The sequence below is a fragment of the Balaenoptera ricei genome, chromosome 5, assembly GCF_028023285.1.
Source record: "Balaenoptera ricei isolate mBalRic1 chromosome 5, mBalRic1.hap2, whole genome shotgun sequence".
In the NCBI taxonomy this organism is placed as follows: domain Eukaryota; kingdom Metazoa; phylum Chordata; class Mammalia; order Artiodactyla; family Balaenopteridae; genus Balaenoptera; species Balaenoptera ricei.
The window spans coordinates 38,061,829-38,085,843 of record NC_082643.1 but is presented as its reverse complement, the minus strand read 5'-3'; the positions used below and the strand labels follow the sequence as shown (position 1 = coordinate 38,085,843).

The 24,015-nt window shown below is 41.8% G+C and overlaps 2 protein-coding genes across 2 annotated transcripts in view; both read right to left on the bottom strand.

Moving 5' to 3' along the window:
• RBM46 (RNA binding motif protein 46) overlaps positions 1 to 5,856 on the bottom strand; it is a 78,266-nt gene extending 72,410 nt beyond the window's left edge. The window contains exon 1 of the mRNA XM_059923961.1: positions 5,842 to 5,856. The gene's annotated coding sequence lies outside the window, so the exon portion shown is untranslated. The remainder of the gene's footprint in view (positions 1 to 5,841) is intronic.
• Positions 1,234 to 6,680, bottom strand: LRAT (lecithin retinol acyltransferase). The gene is made up of 2 exons (XM_059923962.1): positions 5,842 to 6,680; positions 1,234 to 1,759 (listed from the first exon to the last, which is right to left on the bottom strand). Exons 1-2 carry the CDS (start codon positions 6,379 to 6,381, stop codon positions 1,607 to 1,609), a joined length of 693 nt encoding a protein of 230 aa, XP_059779945.1. The 5' UTR covers positions 6,382 to 6,680; the 3' UTR covers positions 1,234 to 1,606.
• Between the last annotated feature and the right edge of the window lie 17,335 nt (positions 6,681 to 24,015).

Genomic DNA, 24,015 nt, shown 5'->3' with positions numbered 1-24,015 from the left:
TTTATGTATACACACTTAAGATAACTTTAAGTGGTTGGAATAGGCCCATAGAACACTTTATTCTGTGGTGTTTGTCATTTCATGCTTTAATTATTCAAGACATTTAAATAATTAAACAAAGTTTAATTATTATTAAACTCTAACTGAATTTGTTGTAGGTAAATTAGTGGTGATGTACTAAAATCTGCTCTTAAATTTGTTTTGATTTGAGTGACTAACCCCACCCTCCTCGTACCACTCATTATGTGACTCATTATTTTGTGATTCTTGATAGTTTATAAAGCAATTTTAATACTTGAAATGCAAGTCTAGCTTGTAGCTTACTTTTTAGAATTTGGTAATTTTGTAAAAGTACTTGCATGCTTGCTTTAACACTGCTACATCTCAACTCTGATATTAAAACAGCCTCTGTGTAATCAACTTACATGCCTGGTGGTACTAAGACACTTAAAAATGATTTCTAACAGTTATTTCCTTTGGTCCTACTTGTTTGGGTTTTATATATTGCTGAAGCATCATTCTTTTAAGGATGTAAACTATACTGACTTAGCAATGAAATGGAACAAATGAAACAAATCTCAGGGCTTTTAAAAATTATACAGTGCATTAGTAAATGCTTTAAAATTAAACTGTCCAATGACGACATACATGCAAGTTACACCACAGATGCAAGGGCATAAGAAAATGGATTGAACATGCTTTTACGTTCACCTCCACCAATGCTCTATACTAACTACACTGGTATGATAATAAAGCAATCAAGAACTAACTTAATTTGTCTCTCATCAGTCTGAGTGTATGTGGATATCTGTGTATTTAACTGGCACATACACACTCCAAGTACCCGAATTACTTCAATCCTATGTTCATTTTCCTCTCAGAGTGGTTTACAGTAACTAGTGACAAATAAAAGGAAAAAAAAATGAATGCCAGGTTTCCTACTAAGTAAAGCCAAATCAAATCAAACTATAGCATTAGTAGCTATTTCTGCAGGAAAACACAGATTTCTATAGTTCTCGTCAGTTACTTTATCATTAAACCTTACCTTTGCCAATATTGTTTCAAGTAATGAAGTTATTCTTGACCTATTGGAAATTATATATAATACATGAAAAAATTGTGATTTTTTTTTTTTGGCCAATCATCAAACATGTTTTGATAAGGGAAATTTTTTTAGTTTAATATAATTTTTCAATGAAACAGAATAAATTTACAATAAAGTTAGTGGTCTCGTTCAGTAAATTTTCCAATCTTCTAATTTAGGCTTAACAGAGAAGAACAATGATTACAGAGAAAAAAAATAACACAAATAATCTCCTGCGGCCATCATCTTAGGGGCTGATTTTCTTGTAATGGAGAATTCTAGCACAAGCTGTCATGTTTCCAAGATTCGCAGTGCTTTGAAATGGAACTGCCTGGGAAGATTCAGAAAGCCATTGTTCTTGGGCTTACACGGTAAGCACTTTGTGTGATTCTTAATCACATTTTTATCCAGGACGCAGTATTACAGGTCACATTTTTCTCAACGATGCTTATACTGATTTGTGCTCTATAAATATAAACATATCTACACACAGAATACACACACTGAAACGAGGGTATGAAGTTAGCCAGCCATCCATAAGCAGAATGGAATAAAAATTGCAGGAAGGGCAGTATATGATGCCAAACCCAGACAGACTATAGATGCCAATCCCAAGACTGCCGAAGCAAGAACACTTCTCTGATCACGAATAATTATCTTCACATTCTCACAAAACTGGAAAATAAAATTTAAGAATATTAGAAAAGGTGGCTAAACCTAGGAAGAATCACATATGCCAAATAGTAGAGCACAACTTTCCCAGCTATTTTCTATCTACCAGAAGAATTAGAATTTCTCTCACGACCTTGGAAAGAATTTAAGATGTTAATAGTTCAGTTTCTTGATTCTACATCCCATAGTAGCTGAAATGATACTTTAGGCAACTAGGTTAATACTGACAGTTGCCTTTGTACATACACAACATTTATAGAAAACTACAGAGAATGTAACCACATAAAAGTTATTCAGGATGAAAGGTTAAAGACAACATTAAACTGCCTCTCAATAACAATAACATATTCTAACGTAAAATGAGCAAACGGATCTCTAATCTCAAACAAATAGAATTTAGCCTATCATTATTGGTGAATTCAATTCCTACAACTCACCGTTCTAAAATTTGGTGATACTTTTGATTATAACATTCTGATATGTCTCAAAATCTAAAGGCATAGAAAGTCTAATTTTGTTGTCATATCCCATTCCCTGCCAAAATATATTAAATTCATAATCAATTATGTGACACAAAATTGACTGCTAGAAATAAAGATAAATTAAACAGGATCCTTACCCCCCGAGGAATGCATTTTTCTAAGATGTATAATTTTTTTTCCTTAGAAAACGAATTTTTCTTAGAAGTAATGGCCTATGTCTGAGTCCTGGATCACCTTTTAATCATTTAGCATGTCCAGACTACCCTCTTCTCCTCCATGGAAATACTGAGGTTGTGTGAGGATCAGATGAGAGTTTTTTGCAAGAGTACTTTGTATTCGTCTGCATGCTGTATAAATGTAAGGTATTACAACGATTATTATCACTGCTAGATCTGTTGACAATTATCTCTACTTCATCAGTGTCGGGGCAGAATTTAGCAATTAATTGCTCCATTTTGCTAAGAGTTTCCTACTCATACTGGTTTTAAGCTCCTTTTCTAGACGTGTCATTGTATATGCTTTTAGGGTCTCCTACAGTGGCGTATTTAGTACTGGAGAGCTAGGTTTCCAAATTCTTAATGGAATGAATGCACAAGTCCAATATATTTTAACACACTACCTTCACTGCAAGGCTGTCTCTGTCTGTATTTTTATACAGTATCTCAACAAATATGAAATTTCCTGTTGGTTATCCAGATGTCATTCTTTTTATATGTCAAACATATGATTTGTCTCTTTTTACTAAACTAACAAGACATTGAGTAACAAATACACAATCTTAAAGTGATGAGGATCAAACTGAATGAAGTTTTCAGGACAATGAGAAAAGCTGCTTGGCAAATAATGGGGAGATATACATTTAGGTAAATAAGAATGTTGTCTTGATACAGTCATGCTTCTTTTATCTTTTTCAAATAATTTTTAATTAAGGCCAACATAGAATCATTGTGGACTCTCTTTCCCCCAAAAGAAGACTTGCACAAGGAGCATCTTGTTTCTAATGTCCTGTTCTGGTTCATTTGGCCATCAGTCCAGGAGGTACCGCTGGTGTTGCTCCACAGTAGGAAATGTCCTCTAGGTTCTAGTTGTTAAGAAGCCTACAGGGGAACTTTTGAGCACTGAATCCCCGGAAATTAAAAGGGGTATGTGTATTCATTTTGGCAATGCAAACCAATATCAGCAAAGAAAAAAAAGCATAAGGAATAGTAACAGTTACTAATTAAAGGGCTTTATAGTTTATGAAATACTGAAATTGTTAACAGTAATATAAAAGTTTAATTTTATGATTTCTAAACTTGTAAAGAAGAGCATCACTACAAAGAAAAAAAAAAAAAAAGATTCTCTTCCAGTTCACTTTCACATTAGTTGCAGTGTTTTCCTGAGGGAAAGTGCTCTTGAGAGCTTTTATAAACACAAATTTAAGTGAGAGACAACTTTGCAACTCTCATGTTATGCTAATAATAGTTGTATATATGGAGAACTCAACAATCAGTCCCAGAATTGTCATTCCTTATGTTTCCAAAAAATAGAAACCAGTCCTCCTTCAGTACTAATGACCTACTTCTCTCAGGGCATGTTCAAAAACAGTCCTTAGGGCTTCCCTGGTGGCGCAGTGGTTGAGAATCTGCCTACCAATGCAGGGGACACGGGTTCGAGCCCTGGTCTGGGAAGATCCCACATGCCGTGGAGCAACTAGGCCCGTGAGCCACAATTACTGAGCCTGCACGTCTGGAGCCTGTGCTCCGCAACAAGAGAGGCCGTGATAGTGAGAGGCCCGTGCACCGCGCTGAAGAGCGGCCCCCACTTGCCGCAACTAGAGAAAGCCCTCGCACAGAAACGAAGACCCAACACAGCCATAAATAAATAAATAAAATAAATCAAAAAAAAACACAGTCCTTAGAATTGGAAAATTTGGGATGGGGATTTTTTTTTTCCCCCGGGAAATCTACTCTGTGGTCAAATTGTTTGTTAGACCATTCAAAGTGAAGACAAAAACTCAAGTTTCACAAGAGGTGCTATGCAGCAACGGCAATTAAAGCACTTCTCTACAGAGTTTCCAAAGAGGAAAAACTACTCCAACTAGTTATTTATGCTGATTTAATATTTTACTACCTTAAAAAAGCACTTGTACTGTCTTTTTTGCTTTTTGATTTTTTGGAGAAATGTATAATACAGTGCTATATGTGTTCCATGAAAGGGTAACTCCTAATTATGGAAGGGAAATACTGTTTTTCCTTAGAGAAATGATTTGCTTGGGTCCTAAGTAAATCTGACGTGTTTCCTTTTGAACACTTTTGGAGCCAGTGTTTGTAAATGTGGTGAAGTTCATTTCTAAACAGGCATGGACTGAAGCTGTGATTCTTGAATCACTGCACAGTGCTCTAACTGTATTTTTATTTTGCTTAGAAAAGAATCCCTAGATTGAGACTGTTGCGGCTTTATAAACAATCTGTAAGGAGTTTTATACACAGATGTATACAAGCACTATACGTTCATGTTCTGCGACAGGAGAGAAAGATTTTCACATATGGGTCAAAAAATTAAGATGTGGAGCAATAAAAAATTGGTTATATGGACTTAGATTCTTTTGGTACCCAAATATCTAAACATGAAGAGTATAATCTGAAGCTTATTACGTGATTGCCCAGGTTTTCATTGTGAAGGGTGCACACTAACAATACCTCTTCAGCAACTGCAGAGAAGACTTCCAATTGCAAATGAAGTTGCAGGCTTAAAATTTGATTTTTACAAGTTAAGAGGTTTCAAAAGGCAATAAAAATCCATTGTTTTCCTTTGGGTTTGTAGCTAATTTAATCATCTTAAATTCTAACAGTTTTTCCCCCCTTTTTATAGTACCCATAAAATCACCTTCCAACATTTAATGGCTCTTCTTGAAAACCAATTGTTTTGATCTCTGGGGAACCCAGAAACAATCTAACCCACCTGTGGGGCTAGTGTGTAAAGGATGCTTAACAATGGTGAAGTCTAGATGGGAATTAAAGCCAACGCAGAAGGAATGCAGAATACCAAGGAAAAGACTTCTCTGAAGCTCAGCCACCGGAGTAAGGGATCTACCAGGGAGGTCTTCTTAACGGAAATTTTGGCAGTTTATCTTAAGCAAAGGGAATTCACTCTCTGCAGCTTATAGATGGGGAAAACAGCATGCTTCCTTGTTTTAAAGGCACAACAATTTGTACTATACAGTGTTACGGATTAAATATAAACTCTGGACACCTTCCTTCCAACTGCAATTCTTGGGTAAAGTTGCAAGCACACGGCGACAGATTTTCTGTGACCCTCTCAGTCACCTGCCCATTGTCATTTCAACTACGCTGAATGGACACCCTGATGACTTCTGCAGCAATAACTGGGCAGCTCTCTGGCATCGCTGGCAGCGGTACTGCATTGCCACACTCTTTCACCGTGCATTTCGAGATATCCTGCAAGGCACATCACCGTTTATTTATTTTTTTGGCTTCCCTGACAAACACCAGAGGGTTCGTTACTAAATCTAGAACTCAATCTCTGCTCCCAGGGGATAGGAAAGGTTAGGGATGGGAGGGGGCGTCCCCACCGAGCCCACCGGGGAGTCACACGTGGTACCTTGTTGGCCTGGGGGCTAATCGCGGTGCCGAACCTGCAGTAGGTGACGAAGTGCTCGCAGTTGTTCCAGAGCAGGCTGTAGGGAGTCATGCCCAGCAGCTTCTCCGCCCTCCGCGCCACCTCTTCGTTGAGCAGCGCCTTCTTCTTGAGGGACCTATCCAGGTGATTGACCAGGATGTCGGCTCCGTAGGCGAAGTCCTCCACTGTGTCCACGCGGATGCTGGCCACCCTGCCAATGACGCCCAGGATGAGACGCTTGTTGGAGACCACCTTCTGCGTGAGCTCCTTGTCGTCAGTCAGGGCCAACAGGATGTCGGGCATCATATGGGCGACACGGTTGTCGCCCAGGTAGATGCCATAGTGTGTCAGGTGGGTCCGAGGCACCTCCAGAACGTCGCCGCGGAGAAAAGAGTTGATCTCATAGAAAGTGTTCCTTGCCTTGTCTTCGCCCGGGGCGCCTGAACTGAAGAGCTTGAAGTTGGAGATAAGGAGCAGCTTCTCCAGCACTAGTGACACCGCCTCCAGCATTGGGTTCTTCATCCTGCAGGGAAAAGGGTGTCTTGGGGGGACCGTCGCCACTCGGGCACGGCCGGGCCGGGCAAGGTGAGCTGGCCGGACAGGGGCGCTGCGCCGCTGCTCACCCGCAGGCCAGCCGCCCAGTGCCACGGGGCACGCCGTCTGCGCAGGAGGAAGTGAGAGAAAAAGGGGAGGGGGAGAAGCCAGGAGATCGGCTTGGCCGCACCGCAATGGCGACTGAGGAGCTGGCGGCGGCTAGCCACGGAACCAGTGGGACCCGCCCTGCGAGCCCCAGGCCGGGAAGCGCACGTGGGGGCGGTGCCGGGGAGCAGGGCCGCGCGCGGTGCACTCAGCTGCGCCTTTTCTGTGGCCTTTTATCGCCCTCGAGGGGGCGGGGCCGAACGCCGTCACAGACCCAGGAAGAGAGCTGATTGGGCGCCGGCGGCAAACGCCGCTCGCTGCGGTGTCGCGCGGGACCGCAGGCTCTTTGGAAGGGGTGGGCCGCCTTGGGCTTCTAAGTTCCGCCCTGCAACCCCTTCCACACGCAGGCTTCCTCTTGCGCTGGATACCTTAGCACTTACCGCCTTTAAGCGGCCGTTTTTGGAGAGTGGTGGCCGAGGCGTGACCGCACAAAACATCTTGCACCTGTCTAGACTGGGGCGCGTTCTGGGCACGTTGGGGACGTTTTCGGTGGAAAGTCCCCTCGGGCGACATTTCTGAGCAGAACCACCTCCCTCTAAAGGGTTCTCGGAGACCGCGGCTTACTAAAATATTTGCATATACTCTGGGAAGTGTGCGCGCCTCGTAAGCCTGCAGACTCCTTCCTAAACTCCGTAGAGGCGTGACCCCGCACACCGCGCACTCTCCTCCCCTTTAAATGCCAGTAATGCCCCTAGCTTTCAGCTGGCGCGCGGGTGGGAAGCTACCGCGCGGGTGGGAAGCGACCCCGCGCTCAGAGGCATCAGTGACCGTTGAGCGTACGGCTCCCAACGGTCAGCACGTAAAACGGCGAAGCGCCCAACGTCCTCCTGGAAAGCCCGATTCATGTCAAGTTTATTTCTCCTGCTTCAGGGTCACATGGATCCAGCTTCGGTTCACCCACCGAAACTTTGCCGCTCTCTTAAAGCGCAGCCCCCGGGAGATGACCAAGTAAGGAAGAGGTCCTGCCCCGCAGCGGGCCCCAGGCTCACCGGCGAGGCGGTCCTGGGGATCACCCGGGCTAGGGAGCCGCGGTCTCGGCGTCCGCGCCAGGCTCGGCACGCGGTGTCCCGACCCTGCGCAGAGTTCCGTGCTAACGCATTAAGTAAACGCTTGAATTCCTCGGACAAAGGCCACAAGGGAGAGCCTCGAATGGCTCCACAAAGCCTCCCTGTGTGGGGCTAATAGGTTTCCTCGGCGAGCAGATTCTCCGCTCGCCTGGGGGAGGGGCCTCCCGGCGGGTGATGGATGAAGGGACATTCATCTTACCTGGAAGATGAAGGGGACCATGGAGACCAGACGGGGAGGAGTCCGGCTCCCCATTATCCTCCGAGACCCGGCCTTCGCTCCCGCCCCCTATCTGCCAGTCGTCCCGCTTGCTGGTGACTTTTGTTCATTTCACAAACGATTTCGAATCACCTTATAGTCCCGGCAAAGAGAAGAAAACTCCATTTCCCACAAAAGAATCGAAAGAGGAAGGGGGGAGAGGCAGTGGATGAGGAAATTTTAAGAAATTCATTTCCCCAGTCTTACCCCAAAATTTAAAGAAAAGTGCAATTAGTAGGTAGCTTAAACTAATCAGACTCCTCCGCACACAGGCGCTTGTTAGCGTCCGGCCAGCACACCAGCTCTGCGGCTGGACGGGAACTCTGGGCAGTCTCTGGATATTTTTACAAGTCTGATCCAGACCTTGCTGTACACCGTAACTGCAGTTACGTCGGACTGCAGACGTAAGTTTCAGGCTTCACCTTCCGGCCAGAGACGTCCGACTCTTAGGCGCTGCACGCGCTGGTCTGGTCCAGTTCTGGGAAAGCACGGATACCGGGGCCTCCAGGGTCAAGAGCCAAACTGCCCGGGGAGATCAAAGGGGACTTGGTAATTAGCGATTTCCGTCCCTGGTGGTCACTAACCCGGCTTATAACGCTACGACCGTCTGCACCCGGCGAATTTGCGGGAGACAAAAGCATGGAGAACTGCCTCAAGGCTCCACAGAGAACTCTTTTAGAGCAAAAAAATATTAAGGAGAAATCACCTATAGACCCTCCTCAATGGCCGCATCCCCACGGGCGTTTTGTGAGAGGCAGGCAGAGCCAAGCTGATTTGCATTTGATTTTTCTTTCTTTCCCGGTGAGGTTAATTTTTGGGAGTCACTTAAAGAAAAAAGGAGATTGAGATTAACATGAGGCATGCATCCGAGTGCCTTGCTCAAGATGTAGGAATTCTGCTGTCTTGGGAAATGAATGGTGGTGGAGAGTGCTCATAGTTTCTTTCTTGAAGGATATTTTGCCTGAATGTTCTGCCGTTAAATAAATTAATTTTTCTCATTGAAACTGTCCTAAAGCTTCCCTCTTTGCTTGCCTGCCGGAAATTCGGCTTTGAGGACCCCGAAGGAGACAGTGGAAGGTCTTCATTTGTCCATTTCTGAAGTCTCCTCAGATTTATTAAGCTGGGAGGGGTTAGTGAGGATTAGGCTGCTTTTCAACTGAGAAAATGCAGCGTCAAAAGAGCTCTTGTTGGCTGAACTGATTGCCCTCCCCTATTCAGCAATCGTGGAAAACTTCCCTTGCAACTAACTACTAAACGTTCTCAGAGTTGCATATAAGTATGTCTGTGAGCTGTCACTTTTTGATGGCTCCCTAGAGGCACTCTTCATAAAAATATGTATATACACTAACAGGCTCACATTCCCACTAATACTTTCCTGCCTGAATCAATTTGAGCCAAACTAAGGGAAGACAATTGCTATTAGAAGGAAAGGCCCAAGAGAAATCTAACATCAGAACTTTCTCCTTCCTAAATCAGAAGGGGTCATTTATTCTGGCTTGGTAGAGAGACCCCTAGTTCCCCAGTTGTACGAAAGGCAGCTACATTCAACAAGTTTTGATGTGCAAATGCCTTAAATGCACTCAACTGGGTTGCTGGGTCTGGCCGGGGGATTGCGAAAGAGCCATGGCCGTCCTGGTCAACACGTGGACATCAATGCACTGTGGACTCTCTCCTCGACCACCCCTTCCTGCCCTCCCACGGAAAGTCGCAAGACAGCCACAGCATCTGCTCAGGCCCAGGTCCATGTCTCCCAGTGGTGAAGGCCAAGATACCACTGGCTTTCTGCACAGAGCAGCCTGGAATCAGGGCTCACAGTGCCCACCTAACTTTCAGGCTTCACCTTCCCGCCATGGATCCCATTGAAGGTCCCAGGAGACAGAGCTCCTGTTCTCGGGGACAAGGGGTGGCGGAGTCCTGCAGAAGCCAGGTAGGCTAAGGGATTTCCTACCTAAAGACGTTTTACCTCTGGAGACCCTCTTCCTCAGAAGTCTTTGGAGCGGAGAATAGGATCACAGTATCATGTGCTTCCTATGTGCTAGGCACTGAACTAACAAGCATTTTCTCACTTAGTCCTCATAACCCTATGAGGTGTCCTCTCCATTTTACACAGGAAGAAATTGGTGTTATAGCTCAGTCTCTGTCACTGTGTTAGTGTGGATCAGGACTGAACCACAGGTTCTTTGCTCCCAGGTCCACCACCACTGGGGAAGGTCTGACCTCCCATCAGTTCATCCACCTGTCATCCATTCACTTACTGAGTGCCTGCTATATGCCTGGCACTGTGCCCAGTCCTGGAAACTCAATGAAAAACCCAACCCTAAACTTAGATCCCACAGCTTTTCTTTTTAATTTGGACTTCATTTCCCTGCTTCTCTAGTACCACGGATTCCAATTTTTAACATCAGTTATTTTATTGCCATAGAGAAAGATCTGGTTACGGTGCTGGTTAATAGTATACCCTCACCAGGCAGGCACCAGCACTGGAGTGGCCAGTAGTCCTATGCCCTCCTTAGAAACAGAAATAGGAGCGGGGTAGTTGTTGTGTATCTTGCCCAAGGACACCGAGTCAGAGCAGAACCTAAGTGCAGTGTCCCAGACTTCTTACCTCTTAGAACTTCTTTCCCCTAAACCTGATAAATCTGGCTTTCTAAACCTCCTGTTTTTGAATTATCATCCTTCAGGATTATTTTGTTGTTTTTCTTAGATTTTTTTTAGATTATTACATCATTGGACACATAAATAATGATGGTCTTAACACGTTTTTCTTCTGAACTATCTGCCCATCTACTTTCAGCTCCTTTACATATGCTTAGCTCTGGCCCCATGGACACAAACAGGCCTTAACTAGCTGACTCTAAGGAGACAGGGAGAATAAAGGCTTTTGTGAACTTCCCTCTGGAGGCAGAGGAAAAAGGGCAGACACCTTTTCATGGAGCCTCGGAACCCAGGACTTCCTGGAGTGTTTTCTGGCAGGATTCCATTACCTCCTGGGAGGAAGATTCCCCAGCTTCCTTCCTAGCTGGCTAGCACCTTATTATGAGGGCCTCAATCCTGCCTAGAGTCTTTAGAAAGATTAAAGGCAGCAGCTCCACCCAGACAGGATTTAGTTGTTTTGTTGTTGTTGTTTTGGAAACCATAAAATAAGAACACTGAGCACAACAAGGAATTGACAGTTGATGTTGTGGAGAATCACGCCCCTGTAGATGAACACAGTTTACTATGAAGTGATCACAGGTGGGGGAGGCTGCGATGTGGGGGAAGGGGGCAGAAACCCTGAGCCTCAGGCTTGTGCCACCCTTTCCACCCGCGTGAACTCTGACAAGTCGTTTGCCACCCACAGGCCTCAACTTCATTGCTCTAAAATGGCAGTGATATTTAGGAGGGCAGTTTTGAGGATTAAGCAGAACCACACATATTGCAGCATTGTATGAAGGTTCATACCGTGAAGTCCCATCTCTAATATCATCTGTATTATTCACCAGTGAAGCAGAGTAAGGCAGAGGTGCTTTTCCCTTTCTGCCTGGACAGCACAGTCATCCAAGAATGCAGAGTAGACAAAGGACATGCTTTTCCTCACAGGCCCCTTCCGATGTCTCAGTACAGAGCCACAAGGGTGAGCGGAAAGTAGGCACATAAGTGTTTGGAGCTCTGCTCCTCCCACTGCTCACTGCCAAGGAAGTCCTCCATAATTCATAAAAATGAAGATAAAAACCCGCCATTTGTTCGAAAGTGCATCTCACAGGATACAAAAAACCCCCAAAGGTCCATTTTAGAAATGGACATAATACCAAAGAATGACTAAAATATCTGAGATGCCCATGACATGTAAAGCACATTTCACTTTAAAATACAAATAATAAATGGCAAGCAATGTTACTTCCTAATAACTTGGAGCAGAAAGCAACTATCTTATAAATTCATCTTTTTTTCCTTTTGATTCTAATTTACCATTATGAGGCAATAGTAAATACGAATATTGGGGGACCCAGATTTGTTAACAAAAGCAAATGTGACAATTAATAACCTTTGGCTACATATTCAAAAGACAATTACCACACCACTGTATTCATATAGGAACTGTACAGAGAAATCAGGTACTGTTACACTTCAAACAGGAAAACACGGGAGATTACCAGTAATGCTAAGTACCAGGAACGGTGATGAATGCCATGTTATTATTTATATTTCAAAAATCCTTTCTAAATACATAGACACCCTAAGGGTAAAATGGCAGGTAACTGAATACAGAACTTTCTTAACATCAGTTTTACCTTTTGCTACTCATATCTGATGGTTTGTGAGGTCACTGAGACTCGTGAGGCCTCATCTGTGAAGTGTGCTGAGCTGGATTAGAATGAGATGCTCTCTAAACCCCTACAGTGTGAATGGTCCCTGGACCTATGAAAATCAAATTACTCAGGCCCTTCAGAGAGTCTTAGCTGTTGTCCTTGGTGAATTTTCACAAGGAGAAATTAACAGAAAAAGAAGATAAATCACTGTCTACTAATTAGAAAATCTAAATAGTGTTCACAATAACTGCTTTAAAAAGTGCAATGCCTCCCTGAATTAAAAAAATAAATAAATAAGAAAGAAATCACTCATACTCCAGTGAAGCAGTAATTACACAAGGAGGAGAGAAAAGACTGAGCAGGGGTTTGGCAGCAGTTCATGCTGGAAATCAATGACTCTTTTGATAACATCTGTTCAATCGTACAGAAATTTTAAATAATGTAAACACACTGTTTCATCAATATTTTGTAGCAATATATACCATTGATTTTTGAAATGAATGTCTTTAATTTCTAAAGTTAATTTGAAGGGAAGTGAGTGTACCGTTCTGGTATTTTTGTAATTACATTTACTCTTATCCACCCCATGCTAAAAGAAAATTCAATGTAGTTCAGCTAAAGCTGATTCATACCTAAACAGCTCAAGCAGTTATAAAAAAGGGAAACTGGATTTTAAATTGTCTCATACTTCGTAACTGGGAGAACTCCAAGTGGGCAGCTCTCTCATGAAGAACCAGGCTGCCTGTGTTCTCCAGTGTAGGCACAAAACTTTGTGCTTGAATTAAGTTCACTTATTTTTACCCTGGTTACCCTCTAAAATGACTTACCTTTATGTTGGATTACATAAAGTTACTTTCATTTTATTTACACCCAGACTTCACCTGTAAAGAATGTGAGCAGAATGGAAATTGGATCACACAGAATTAATACAGAAAATAAATTCAATAACTTTTTTCCTTAAAGATGAATTAAAAATCTATGAAATTGTTTTCATCCACATAGGAGTTTAAATCAGAAATCACTGTAATTTTAATGTTCAACTGGTTTAACTTTCAAAAAGAATAAACCAGGATATCCGTCCTTTGGTCATAATTATTTCACATTTTAACACGTGTCTTGCACTTTCTCTTTTCCCATCTTCATTCTTTTACCTCTCTTATTTAATTCCTGAAGGGATGGTTCTGATATTTTTTCGTGGTATCCTCTAAGGGCACTATTCCCACTGGAGGACAGATGGCATCCAGAAAATCAGGGTCCTAAGTGTGTTCTGGAACCTGGGAATGCAGGCTCGCAGCTAGCACAGAAGTGGGCTCAGGGCCCTTAGATCACTCGCCTCATCCTCTAGGGACCTGCCTCCCATAGAACAGTAAGTAACCAAACCAACCAGGCAAGAACCTCCAGTGCCAGGCCGGACTCAGCAACAGGGAAGCCACTGGAGGGTGACCTTGGCACTGGGCCCAGAGGTTTAGCCAGACTTAGACACCTCAGCATCAGCATTAGATTTCCTACACTCAAGAATATTGTCACAACTTACTTTGTTATTCTAAGTATATTGGTTAAACATTTCATGCCCTGGTCCACTCATCTACAGAGGCGGTTACTGGCGATGATGACTCTCCTGAACTTTCTGGAATTCAAAGTAGCGATAGCTCTAGACAGTCCTTCACACCTCACCACCAAGTCAAGTATAAGATGACAAAATCTAAACTCTGTTTCCTTAGACTACGGTTCCTCCTGCATTTGTGTTTCCTTTTGTTGAAAGGGAGCAGATTTTCTTATATGTCTTTTATGGCTATACCATTTGCTTTTCAAATAACAATTTCTGCTTTTTGTCCTTTTAAAAAAAATAAAGTGAGGCCTCCAATGTAGAATATCTAGCAGAGGTTTATTCTTTTTTCAGAATACCAAATTAAGGAAGAATAACTACAAAAAGAGTGATTATTGATATTGTAAAAAAGATGTATTGCCAAGGAGCTATTTTAATAAATGTACTTGACCAAAACTGTGACTTTTTAAAACTCATTTCAGGAGCTTCCCTGGTGGCGCAGTGGTTGAGAATCCGCCTGCCAATGCAGAGGACACGGGTTCGTTCCCTGGTCCGGGAAGATCCCACATGCCACAGAGCAACAAAGCCCGTGTGCCACAACTACTGAGCCCACGTGCCTAGAGCCTGTGCTCTGCAACAAGAGAAGCCACCGCAATGAGAAACCCGCGCACTGCAACGAAGAGTAGTCCCCGCTCGCCACAGCTAGAGAAAGCCCGCACACAGCAACAAAGACCCAACACAGCCAAAAATAAATTAAATAAATAAACAAATAAACAAATAAATAAAATTCATTTCAGCAATATTATCTAGAAATGTATCATCCTTGATTAAAACAGTATTCATAAATGTTCCAAGTTCATGGTGGGCATTCAATAAAAACTCCTACTTACAATTTTATCTTAACCATTGTATTTAAAATTTTAATTATAAGTTACTCATATTTGGATTAGTTAAGAATCTTAAATCTTTTGGCTAATATTTCAAAATTATTCCTGTGTTTAAGATTGTATTGCCTTGGGTAAAGGGTCATCTTTTTGAGTGACCTTCAAAGTCCCTTTGATTCTAAACTTCCACACTTCTTTGAGAAAAACGGAAGTAGTACATTTTAGTATTTTCCCGCTAGCCAAATGTCAAATTTATAAAGCAAGTCATAATGATAATAAAATATTAGCATAATTTACATTTTATTTAACTATTTTAAAATTACAGATTATATATCGAAAAATTATTTATAACAGTAAAATATTCCCAAATAGCCAAATAGATTAGACGAAGTGTGCTGAGTCATAATATCTGTGTATTCCTGAAGTCACATACATTTGTTCCTCCCAAATAAGTAAAAACCAAGGGGTAGGCTGAGTCAGCACACTACGAGCAGAAACGGTCCGGGGCAGTTGTTAAGAATGTCTACTCTGTAGCCAAGTCACCTGAGTTCAAATCCTGGCTCTTTTACTTAGCTCTGTGACCTTGGGTAATTTACTTAACCCCTCTGGTCTCAGTTATCTGCTCTTTAAAATGAGTATGATGATAAATATGATGCTTACCTCACAAGGTTATTGTAAGGATTAAAGAATGAACATGCATATATTATTTAAGAGCAATACTTAGTTCTTATTCAAGAAATGATGGCTACATAATAGTTTTCATTCTGGAACACATTTAGCAATCTGCAGATTATCCATAGCTCTCATGTAAATTTGCAAGAGGCGGCAAAGATCCATACAGTAGTAGGAAATTCTGTGAATGGGGATGGCAGAATTCTAATCTCTAATCTACCTCCATAAGGACTTGTTGAATATTTCGTCTCAGGTTCTGTGTGGGCTCAGAAATACAACAGTGAATGAGGTGCAGTCTCCTCCCTAATGGAACATAGAACCTGGCCAGGAGGAGACAGGCCTAAATAAACTTCCGTAATTCAGTGTGATGTACTGAAACGGGAGCATGTACTACAGGTGCTGGGAAATGGATGAAGGAGCAATTCATTCTAACTGGGGCAGGGAAAGTGGGAGCTGGGATAACACCGAAGTTGTACCGTGAGGAGTTAGAGTTTGTTAGGCACACACAGTAGAGGTAAGTTAATGCCAAATGGCCAGGCAGGCTAAGGAAACATGAATAAAGGCAAGATGTTTTAAAAGTGTTTGGTATGCTTTACAAAGAGCAATAATGCAGCTCAACCAGAATATAAGGTGTATGCTTCTCTAGGAGCAGAGGCTAGAGCCCCACCCCGGAGGTTTGAGGGGGCCGTGGAGGCCCCCTAGACCACGCCAGGAGCTCAGACTTTATTCTGCAGGCAGTAGGGAGCTGTGAGAGGCTTTCAAAAAGGGGAAAGAGAAGGTCTGGGTTGGAGGGAGAAGGGAGAGAAGCTGGAATCAGAAGGCCATTTAGCAGTCCAGGGAAGAGAACTAGAATAAGGGGAAGGAGCTAGAATAAGGAGCAGGAGATGGAGGGGCAGGGGAAAAGTTGAAAGGTATTTGTGGAGATAGACTGACAAGGTTTGGTGACCATGATGTAGTGCTGGTGGCCAGAGTGCTCAGAGGAATACGGGGACCCAGGGGGGACTCTGAAGTTTCTTGCTGGAGCAAGTAGACAAGAGTGAAACCCTTCACAGAGAGGAAGAAGGGAGGAGCAGGAATAGGTTTGTGGGAGGAAGAAAATGAGTTCAACTTGGGATCTGTTGTTTCTAGAGTCTACAGCTTTTCAATTGGGGACATTCATAGGCAGATAAATGGTGAAGCAAGATCTCTGGAGAAGAGTCTAGCCAAGAGAAAGAGCTATGGGAGTCAGAAGCATGCAGGTGGCAAGTGAAGTCTTTGGAGGAGGGGGAGCTGCCAGGGGCGGCACTCGGCATGGGGGAGGGGTGTCCTGGACAGAGCTCTGCAGAAAGGGAAGGGGCACTGAGGAGTCGCCAAGGTGTCTGAAGCAGGAGGAGAGGCTGAAGAAAGTCGCGGAGGAGGGCGGGCTCAGAAGTGTCCAAGGCAGACAAGCTAGCAAGGGGGTCAAGGGGCCCCTGGATGAGGCAATAAGGAGGGCCCTAGTGCTGGGGAGGGGGCCAGACTAATGCGGGTGGACGCAGTAGGGTTAGGCAAGGGGGAGGGCCAGGCAAAAAAACGGAGATGATCATTTCCAAAAATTCTGCAGTGAAGAAAAGGAAAAAGGATCAAATGGAAGGTCTCTTGTTTGTTTCTTTCTGTTTGTTTTAAGGGGGAACACATGAGGATATCTGTACATAAAAGGAAGGGAAATCAGGGGAGAGGAAAAATGTACAGCTGATGGAAGTCAGTCCCAGAGAAAGTGGGACTCGATGGGACCAAAGCTCCAGGTAGGAGACTTAGAGCTGTTGATGAGTAAGGACTGCTGTTCCCCTGAGTCAGGAGAGCAGGAAGCAGATAAGAAATGTAGCTTTGGAAACATCTGGAAGTGGAAGCAAAAAGACGGCATTGCCTTCACCCACTCACTCTAGTTTGTGCTGTAGACTCTGAAGAAGAAAACTCCCAAAGCTGGCAAAGTCTGCATAGATGCCTCAAGATTTGATGCAACGAGGGAACTCATGCCAGTTGATGGGTGTATAATAAGTTGACACAGTGACAGCAGGCCATTTGCTTATGGCACAGATCTTAATGAAAAATGAGAGAGTTCTGAGTTCCATTCCTATTCAGAGCATTTGTTTACAGTACATTTTACAAGCATATTCCCAGGAGCTTGATCTTTTTTCTCCCCATTTGTCAAGTAACACTAAGCTCTTCCTTAGTGATGTCAATCTCTAGTATTAAATTAGAGGAGTGGCGGGGTGCTGATGAGGGAATCCTAGTCATGACGGACACTAAAGAAAATCAGACTCATCAGGATAATTCATTAAAATTCTTACTCACATTTTTATTATGTCAAATCGCTTCAAAATTATCACCAAACTATTTACAAATAGAAAATATTTATAGTTAAGTTAAAAGTGGTTTGTCCCCTGGACTAAAATGCAGAAATAGTTTTATGGCCAACCTTGAACTTAATTTGAGTTCAAGGTATTAGGTCAGTGTACTATTAACCTTCAAACTCTTTCCTACTGAGAAGGATAAAATATTCAAATATTTTCTATTTTCTCAAAATCAGTGTGAGGATACTACGAATGTGTTAAAATTGTGTAAGTAATTGATAGACTGCTTCTTTGAACCTGAACTTACTCTGTACACTTATGCATGAAGATTTAGAATAGGTAATAAGATGTTTAAACAACAAGGAAGAGGAAGATACTCTTTAAACAAATCACAAGATTAGCCAAGCTTGGATTTGGGTATCAGAGAGATACACTAAAAGTGAACATATTATTAAACAAATCACAGTTTATTAAGGTTTTAAAGTATATGCTTTGCAGAATAAAAGAACACCTTTATCAAATGCCTAGGGAATATATCTATCAGTCTTCTTGTCTGTCTCATATGTCAAACCTTTATTGTTTATAGTTCTGTGTTAAAAATCACCTACTCTCTTCTACTTTCCAGTGACCACGTTATTAATGCTGGTATTCAATCCACCCAAGTGGGTGTTTACTTATAATGTGTATTTTCTATGTCCTTTTACCTTGGATTCAATTTTTCATTTGTACTAAGAAACAATAAGTTTCCCAATGCCAAAGCTCTTTATCTATCTACTAATGACTTTAAATCAGGAACACCTTTTATCTGGAAGTCCAGTACCATTTGTCCAAGTGCTTTGCCTTGTTGAACAAAACAAACAGAAATGTACTGAATGTTTAGAGGATTCTATTATAGTTACTAATTTTCATGCCACACATTTTAAAAAAGTGACCTCTATTTAAATGATTTGGATAAATAAGATTTTATTTGATATAATGACAATTAAGAAATTTTAAAAACACATACTAAGGGAACACAGTTACAAATAAAATATATTACTTGGTAGCTGAATTCTAGGTGAAGCACAAATGAAAAAAGTATGACAGCAGAACTACAGAGAAGCTGAACTGAGGATAATTTATGTAGTTCTGGCCTTTTAAATTTTGGATTGAATAAAATTATTTCTATGACTTCTTATGTATTTTAATCTGAGATATCGATTAAGTAAGTGCTGTGGAAAGAAATATGAAAGAGATACAGAGGAGGATAAAGATCATTCAATTTTAAAAATTTCGTTTCAGGCCAGTTCTACTGAGAATATTTTTCCTATATTCGAAGCCTCAGAATCACTTCAGGAGCTATTTACAAAGCAGATTCCTGAGCTCCACATCAAGAGCTTCCAAGTGAGTGGGTCTGGGGTGGAGCTAAGAATCTTCATTCTAACAAGCACCCCAGGTGATTCTGAGGCAGGGAGTCCTCACACCTTGGGAATCACTGAAGCTTGTTTTTCTTCCTTACAATTCTTCCAAACCTTGGGTCATCGCTGAAAGGTCATGGGGCCAGATGAGTTTGACAGTGGATTCCAAATGGTTAGGCACTCCCACACACATATGTGAGAACCTAAGAGATACGCCCACTAAAAAGATATTGTAACAATGCATTTATTAAAAATTACACAGCCACCACCAGTTGTCAATAATAAGAAGATCTGCCCATAGCAAAGTTACAAAATAATAGGCAAAATTTAAGGCTAAGTGATACACTGGACTGAGTTAAAGTTATGGACTTTTGTTCCTTCCTGGGATGACCCAGGCATATTTGAACCCAATGCCATAGTATCTGGCATCAGCTGATTCTGCGCCATGGTTATAAGATAACAATTTTCTTTACTTCAAATAATGGCTCTTCTTAACCTATAGAATACTAAATACTCTTCAGTTTCAAGATTAAGTCATATATGAACTATTTTCTTAAACGTCAAGATATGCTAAGTTTTTTCTCTTGTTATATGGTCTTCAAATCCCCTAAAGCGACACTCACTAAAATGAAAACAATTATGTTTCACTAAGAAGTTATCCAAAAAAACTTCACTCCTGTTTTATTCCTCATTCTGAACTGAGAGCTCTGTCGTATTAGTGTATATGTTTCATAGAATGTTGTTGATACAGGCTGGTGTCAACAACACGTGGGAAAATACACAAAAGAGAAAGCGCTCACTGTTTAGATGCTTACCTGTGAGTCACTTCTCAGTGAGGCAGTGCCTCCACCACCAACACAATTTTTCAAAACAAAGTTTAATGCATATGTTCCTGGCAATTCACATCTATGGAGTTAAAAAAAGAAAAGATGAATTATAACAAATTTTACCAAATACAAGAACTGCTGAAGGAATTATCCACTTTCCAAGGAAACTCTACAAGTCAGCCTTTGGATAGCCATGAAAAATTAAGGTTGGAGACTTAAATGTAAATATGAATGTAAACAGATATTTTACTCAAGAATGCAATGAGTGAAACACTGAGGCTATTCACCCAGGATATTTTCATTCAAAAAAGAAAAGCACTTGGTAAATGGGAAGAGAAAGGCATTTTTTTCTTTTAATTTTTAATTTGTACCTAATTACAAACTTCTAGAACAGTTGCAAAAATATGAATTCCCTATATTTTTCACCCAGATTTTCTGAATCTTGCTTTATCCTTTCTTTTTCTTTCTTTCTGTACACACACACACACACACACACATACACACACATTCATAAACAAATATGTACATTTTTTTTCTGAATTGTTTGAGAATAAGCTGTAAGTATGATGCCTCTTTACCCCTAAATCCTTCAATGTGTTTCCTAAAAGTAAAGACATTCTCTTATATATCACAGTATAATTATCAAAATCAGAAAATTAACATTGCTACAATTATCTAAACTACAGATTTATTCAGAATTTGCCAATCTCCCCAGTAAAGTCTGTTACAGTGAAATAAAGTTCCAAATCATAATGCAGTCAACTCATGTTTGGTTGTCTTCTTTAATCTAGAACAGTTCCTCAGTCTCTTTCCTTCTCGACACTGACATTTTTAAGGAATACAGGCCTGCTATATCCACCAAATTGTATTTGATGTTTCCTCATGATTAGATTCAGGTTCTGCATTTTTGGCAGGAATGCACAAGAGCGATGATGTTTTCCTTCTCATCAGTATGCATGTGATGTTGATCTGTCCCATTACTAGTGAGAATGAAAAAAGCAGTGCCTGACATCTGGGAGCTGAGGATGCCACCAGCTAGGCCTTTGTGTTGCTAGGAGCTGGGCTGGCACTCATAGCTGGGCCTTGGTGATCTATCGCACATAAACTATTTCCCAGAATGTCAATATTAGTCAAGGCCACTCTGTGACATTGTGACAAGGCCCTTCCATTATCATGCCTGAACACAGACAAAACAATGAATATTGTCATCATTATACAAATGGCCAAATATCCCTCTATCCTAGCTGATATGTGCACCTGTGATTTCTTTATCAATTATAGCTCTAGTTTCAGTCTAGTCTTCCTTCCTCCTGTATAAGATTTAATGAGATACCCAAGACAGAATTACCCCGGCTTCCTGACAGCTTCCAATCCCCAGGCACTTCCTTAACCCTTCTCCCAAGGGTTGACTTAACAAGCCCACATCCTGAGTCCTTATTCACACCCTCTTACTGAGAGGCCCCAGGGTTTCCCATGCGTGCATTTGCCCTCACTGCTTGTTCAATTACAGGAGTGTTCCTGGCAGTCTTAGACTGCAAGGCACAGACTCTAGTGATGATAACTTTGATCAAATGGTTAAGGGATGTCTGCCTGGTTTATCCATTGTAAGTTACTATTTTCCTTTTATAATTAACATGTATCTTATAGGGGGATAGTTTGAGACTATGTATATATCCTGGTAATAATATCCAACTTTCTTTCATAGTTTTTGCATGCACTGATGATTCTTGCCTGAATCAATTATCACTAAGGTGTTTGCCTGTGATATTGTGACTTACAACGTTATCCAACTCAGGTTTGGCTGCTCGCCACTTGAGAGACGAGTGTTGGTTGGGAAGGAAAAGTTACTTTATTCAGGAAGCCAGCAAGCTGGGGAGAAGGTGGGCTCATGTCCACCAACTCCAAAGATTCTGCTTGAACATGAAAGTTTTTAAAGGGAGAATCATTTGAGGAAGGGGTCAGAGTTGTTACCTTCCACTGTGTGCAGACTTTCTTTGATTGGTTGGTGGTAAAAGGGCAGTGCTCCAGGAATCTTGTGCCCAGCCTGAAGTTACCATCCTCCACCTGGGTGGGGGCCTTAGTTCCTACAGAAGAACTCAAAGATATTGTTATGTATATTCCTTGAGGAGGAACCAGGACCCTGCCCCAAGGCTGCACTATTGTTTCTTGACTGCTCCTCCTTTGTTTCTGCAATCTTTCCCTTCCCTGATAAGCAACTGTTTGAATCTGCCCTTTGGAACTCAGGGAAGGTCAAGGAGGTTGAATGAAGCCTATTTCCTACAAACAAGAAACAGAAGACACAGAAAGGATTTGTACCTGGGAGGGCCCCACAGGATCCTGCTCTGTTTCAGTAAGAAATATATACTTGGTCTTCCTCTCCATTTCAGGCACAAAGCTTCTAAAACACTTGGAATTTCTTAAGAAGTGCTGAGAGGGACAAAGGTGTCTTTTGTTATGTTAATAAGGTGACTTTTGGAATGTTCCTAGATCGCCTAAAGATGGGGGTTGGTCACTAGAGGAAATAACCACATGATTAGAGAGTTGAAACTTTCAGTCCCATCTCCCTGACCTTCAGGGATTGGAGAGGGGTTGGTTGGACATGGAATCAACTGCCAAATGGCCAATGATTTAATCAACATGCCTATGTAATGAAGCCTCCTTAAAAACTCAAAAGGACAGGGTTCAAGAGAGCTTCCAGGTTGGTGAACACATGGAGATGTGGGGAGAATGGACACCTGGAAAGGGCAGGGAAGCTCTGTGTCCCTTCCATTATGCATCTCTCCCATCTGGCTGTTCCCAAGTTGTATCCTTTTATAATAAATCAGTAATCTAGTGAGTAAATGGGTTTCCTGAGTTCTGTGAGCTGCTCTAACAAATTAATTGAACTCAGTGAGGGGGTTGTGGGAACCTTTGATTTATAGCCGGTTGGTCAGAAGCACAGGTGAAAATCTGGACTTCTGACTGGAGTCTGAAGGGGCGGGCGGATAGTGTCAGAACTAAGTCAAATTGTAGGACACTCAGTTGTCCAGAGAATTGGTGGTGGTGTGGGAACACCCTCCCAAGTTGAAATTGGGTCCAGGAACCCCAAATATTGTCAAATAGTAATATTACTATTTTCATCATTCTTTCTATAGTAAGGAGTTAGATTTCTATCATAAGGAAAACTTTCCAATCTCCCCTACATATTAATGTTGTTTTTGACTTCATTGTATTTTTATTTTATTCAATGGATTACAGTCCATAAACATTTAATTTATTTTGATGGTCAAATTATTGCAAGTTGGTCTTGTGGGAGCTCCTTCATAATGGCCCGGGTCTTCTTTTGCTTTGTCTCCGTCATTCTTTGAGCATTTCTCTACTCTCTGCCACCGCAAGATGTTCCAAGCTCATCTTTTTCTTCCCCATCCCAGTCCTACAATCACCATTTCTCACAGCCCTTGTTCTACTTCTGGGTAGAATAATATTTAGAAATAAAAATTTGGACACTTGGTATGTTCATTGCTACTGGAGTGTCACTGCTTCTAGACCCTCTTGGCCCACAGAAAAAGGAAACAGCTATATATACATACACATACATGTATACACAATACATGTATATACACACACGTGCATAGGTTCATGCACACATATGTTGTACTCTACATCTATTTCCTTTCTCTTTATATATTAAAAACCATGAGTTTATCCTGATACCTCCAATCTAATCCTGCAGGGGTCCTTCTAGAGTCAGACTGCATTTTAAGTACACTCAAGCATCATGGATAAGAGTACAGAGCATGCCCTCAAAAATGGCAACTGTAATCAAGGAGGCATTTACAGGATAGGGATGCTATGGTCCTTATGGACATGAATGTCCAGTGCTGAGTTTAGCAATCCCTCTGCCTAAAGCCCTGATGAAAGTCAAGTGATAGTTTCTTCCAGCCACTGCCCTACAGTTATTGGTTAGTCTTCCCAAGTCTCAGCAATGGTAATGGTGACCTTCATATCAGCAACGGGCTTCCATCAATCTTAAATTGATTTTTTCCCACTGTTTCATTGAAAATTAGTTTGAAGAAGGCTTAAGCCCATGGAAAAACTTGCATTTTAACATATACAAACTTCCTTCCAGTTTCTTTACTACAGTTTCAGCACCAGCAATAGCATACTGCTCTCAGCCTTAGAACTGAAAACTGTTTACCAGGACACAAAGTTGGTGGTAGAAAAAAAG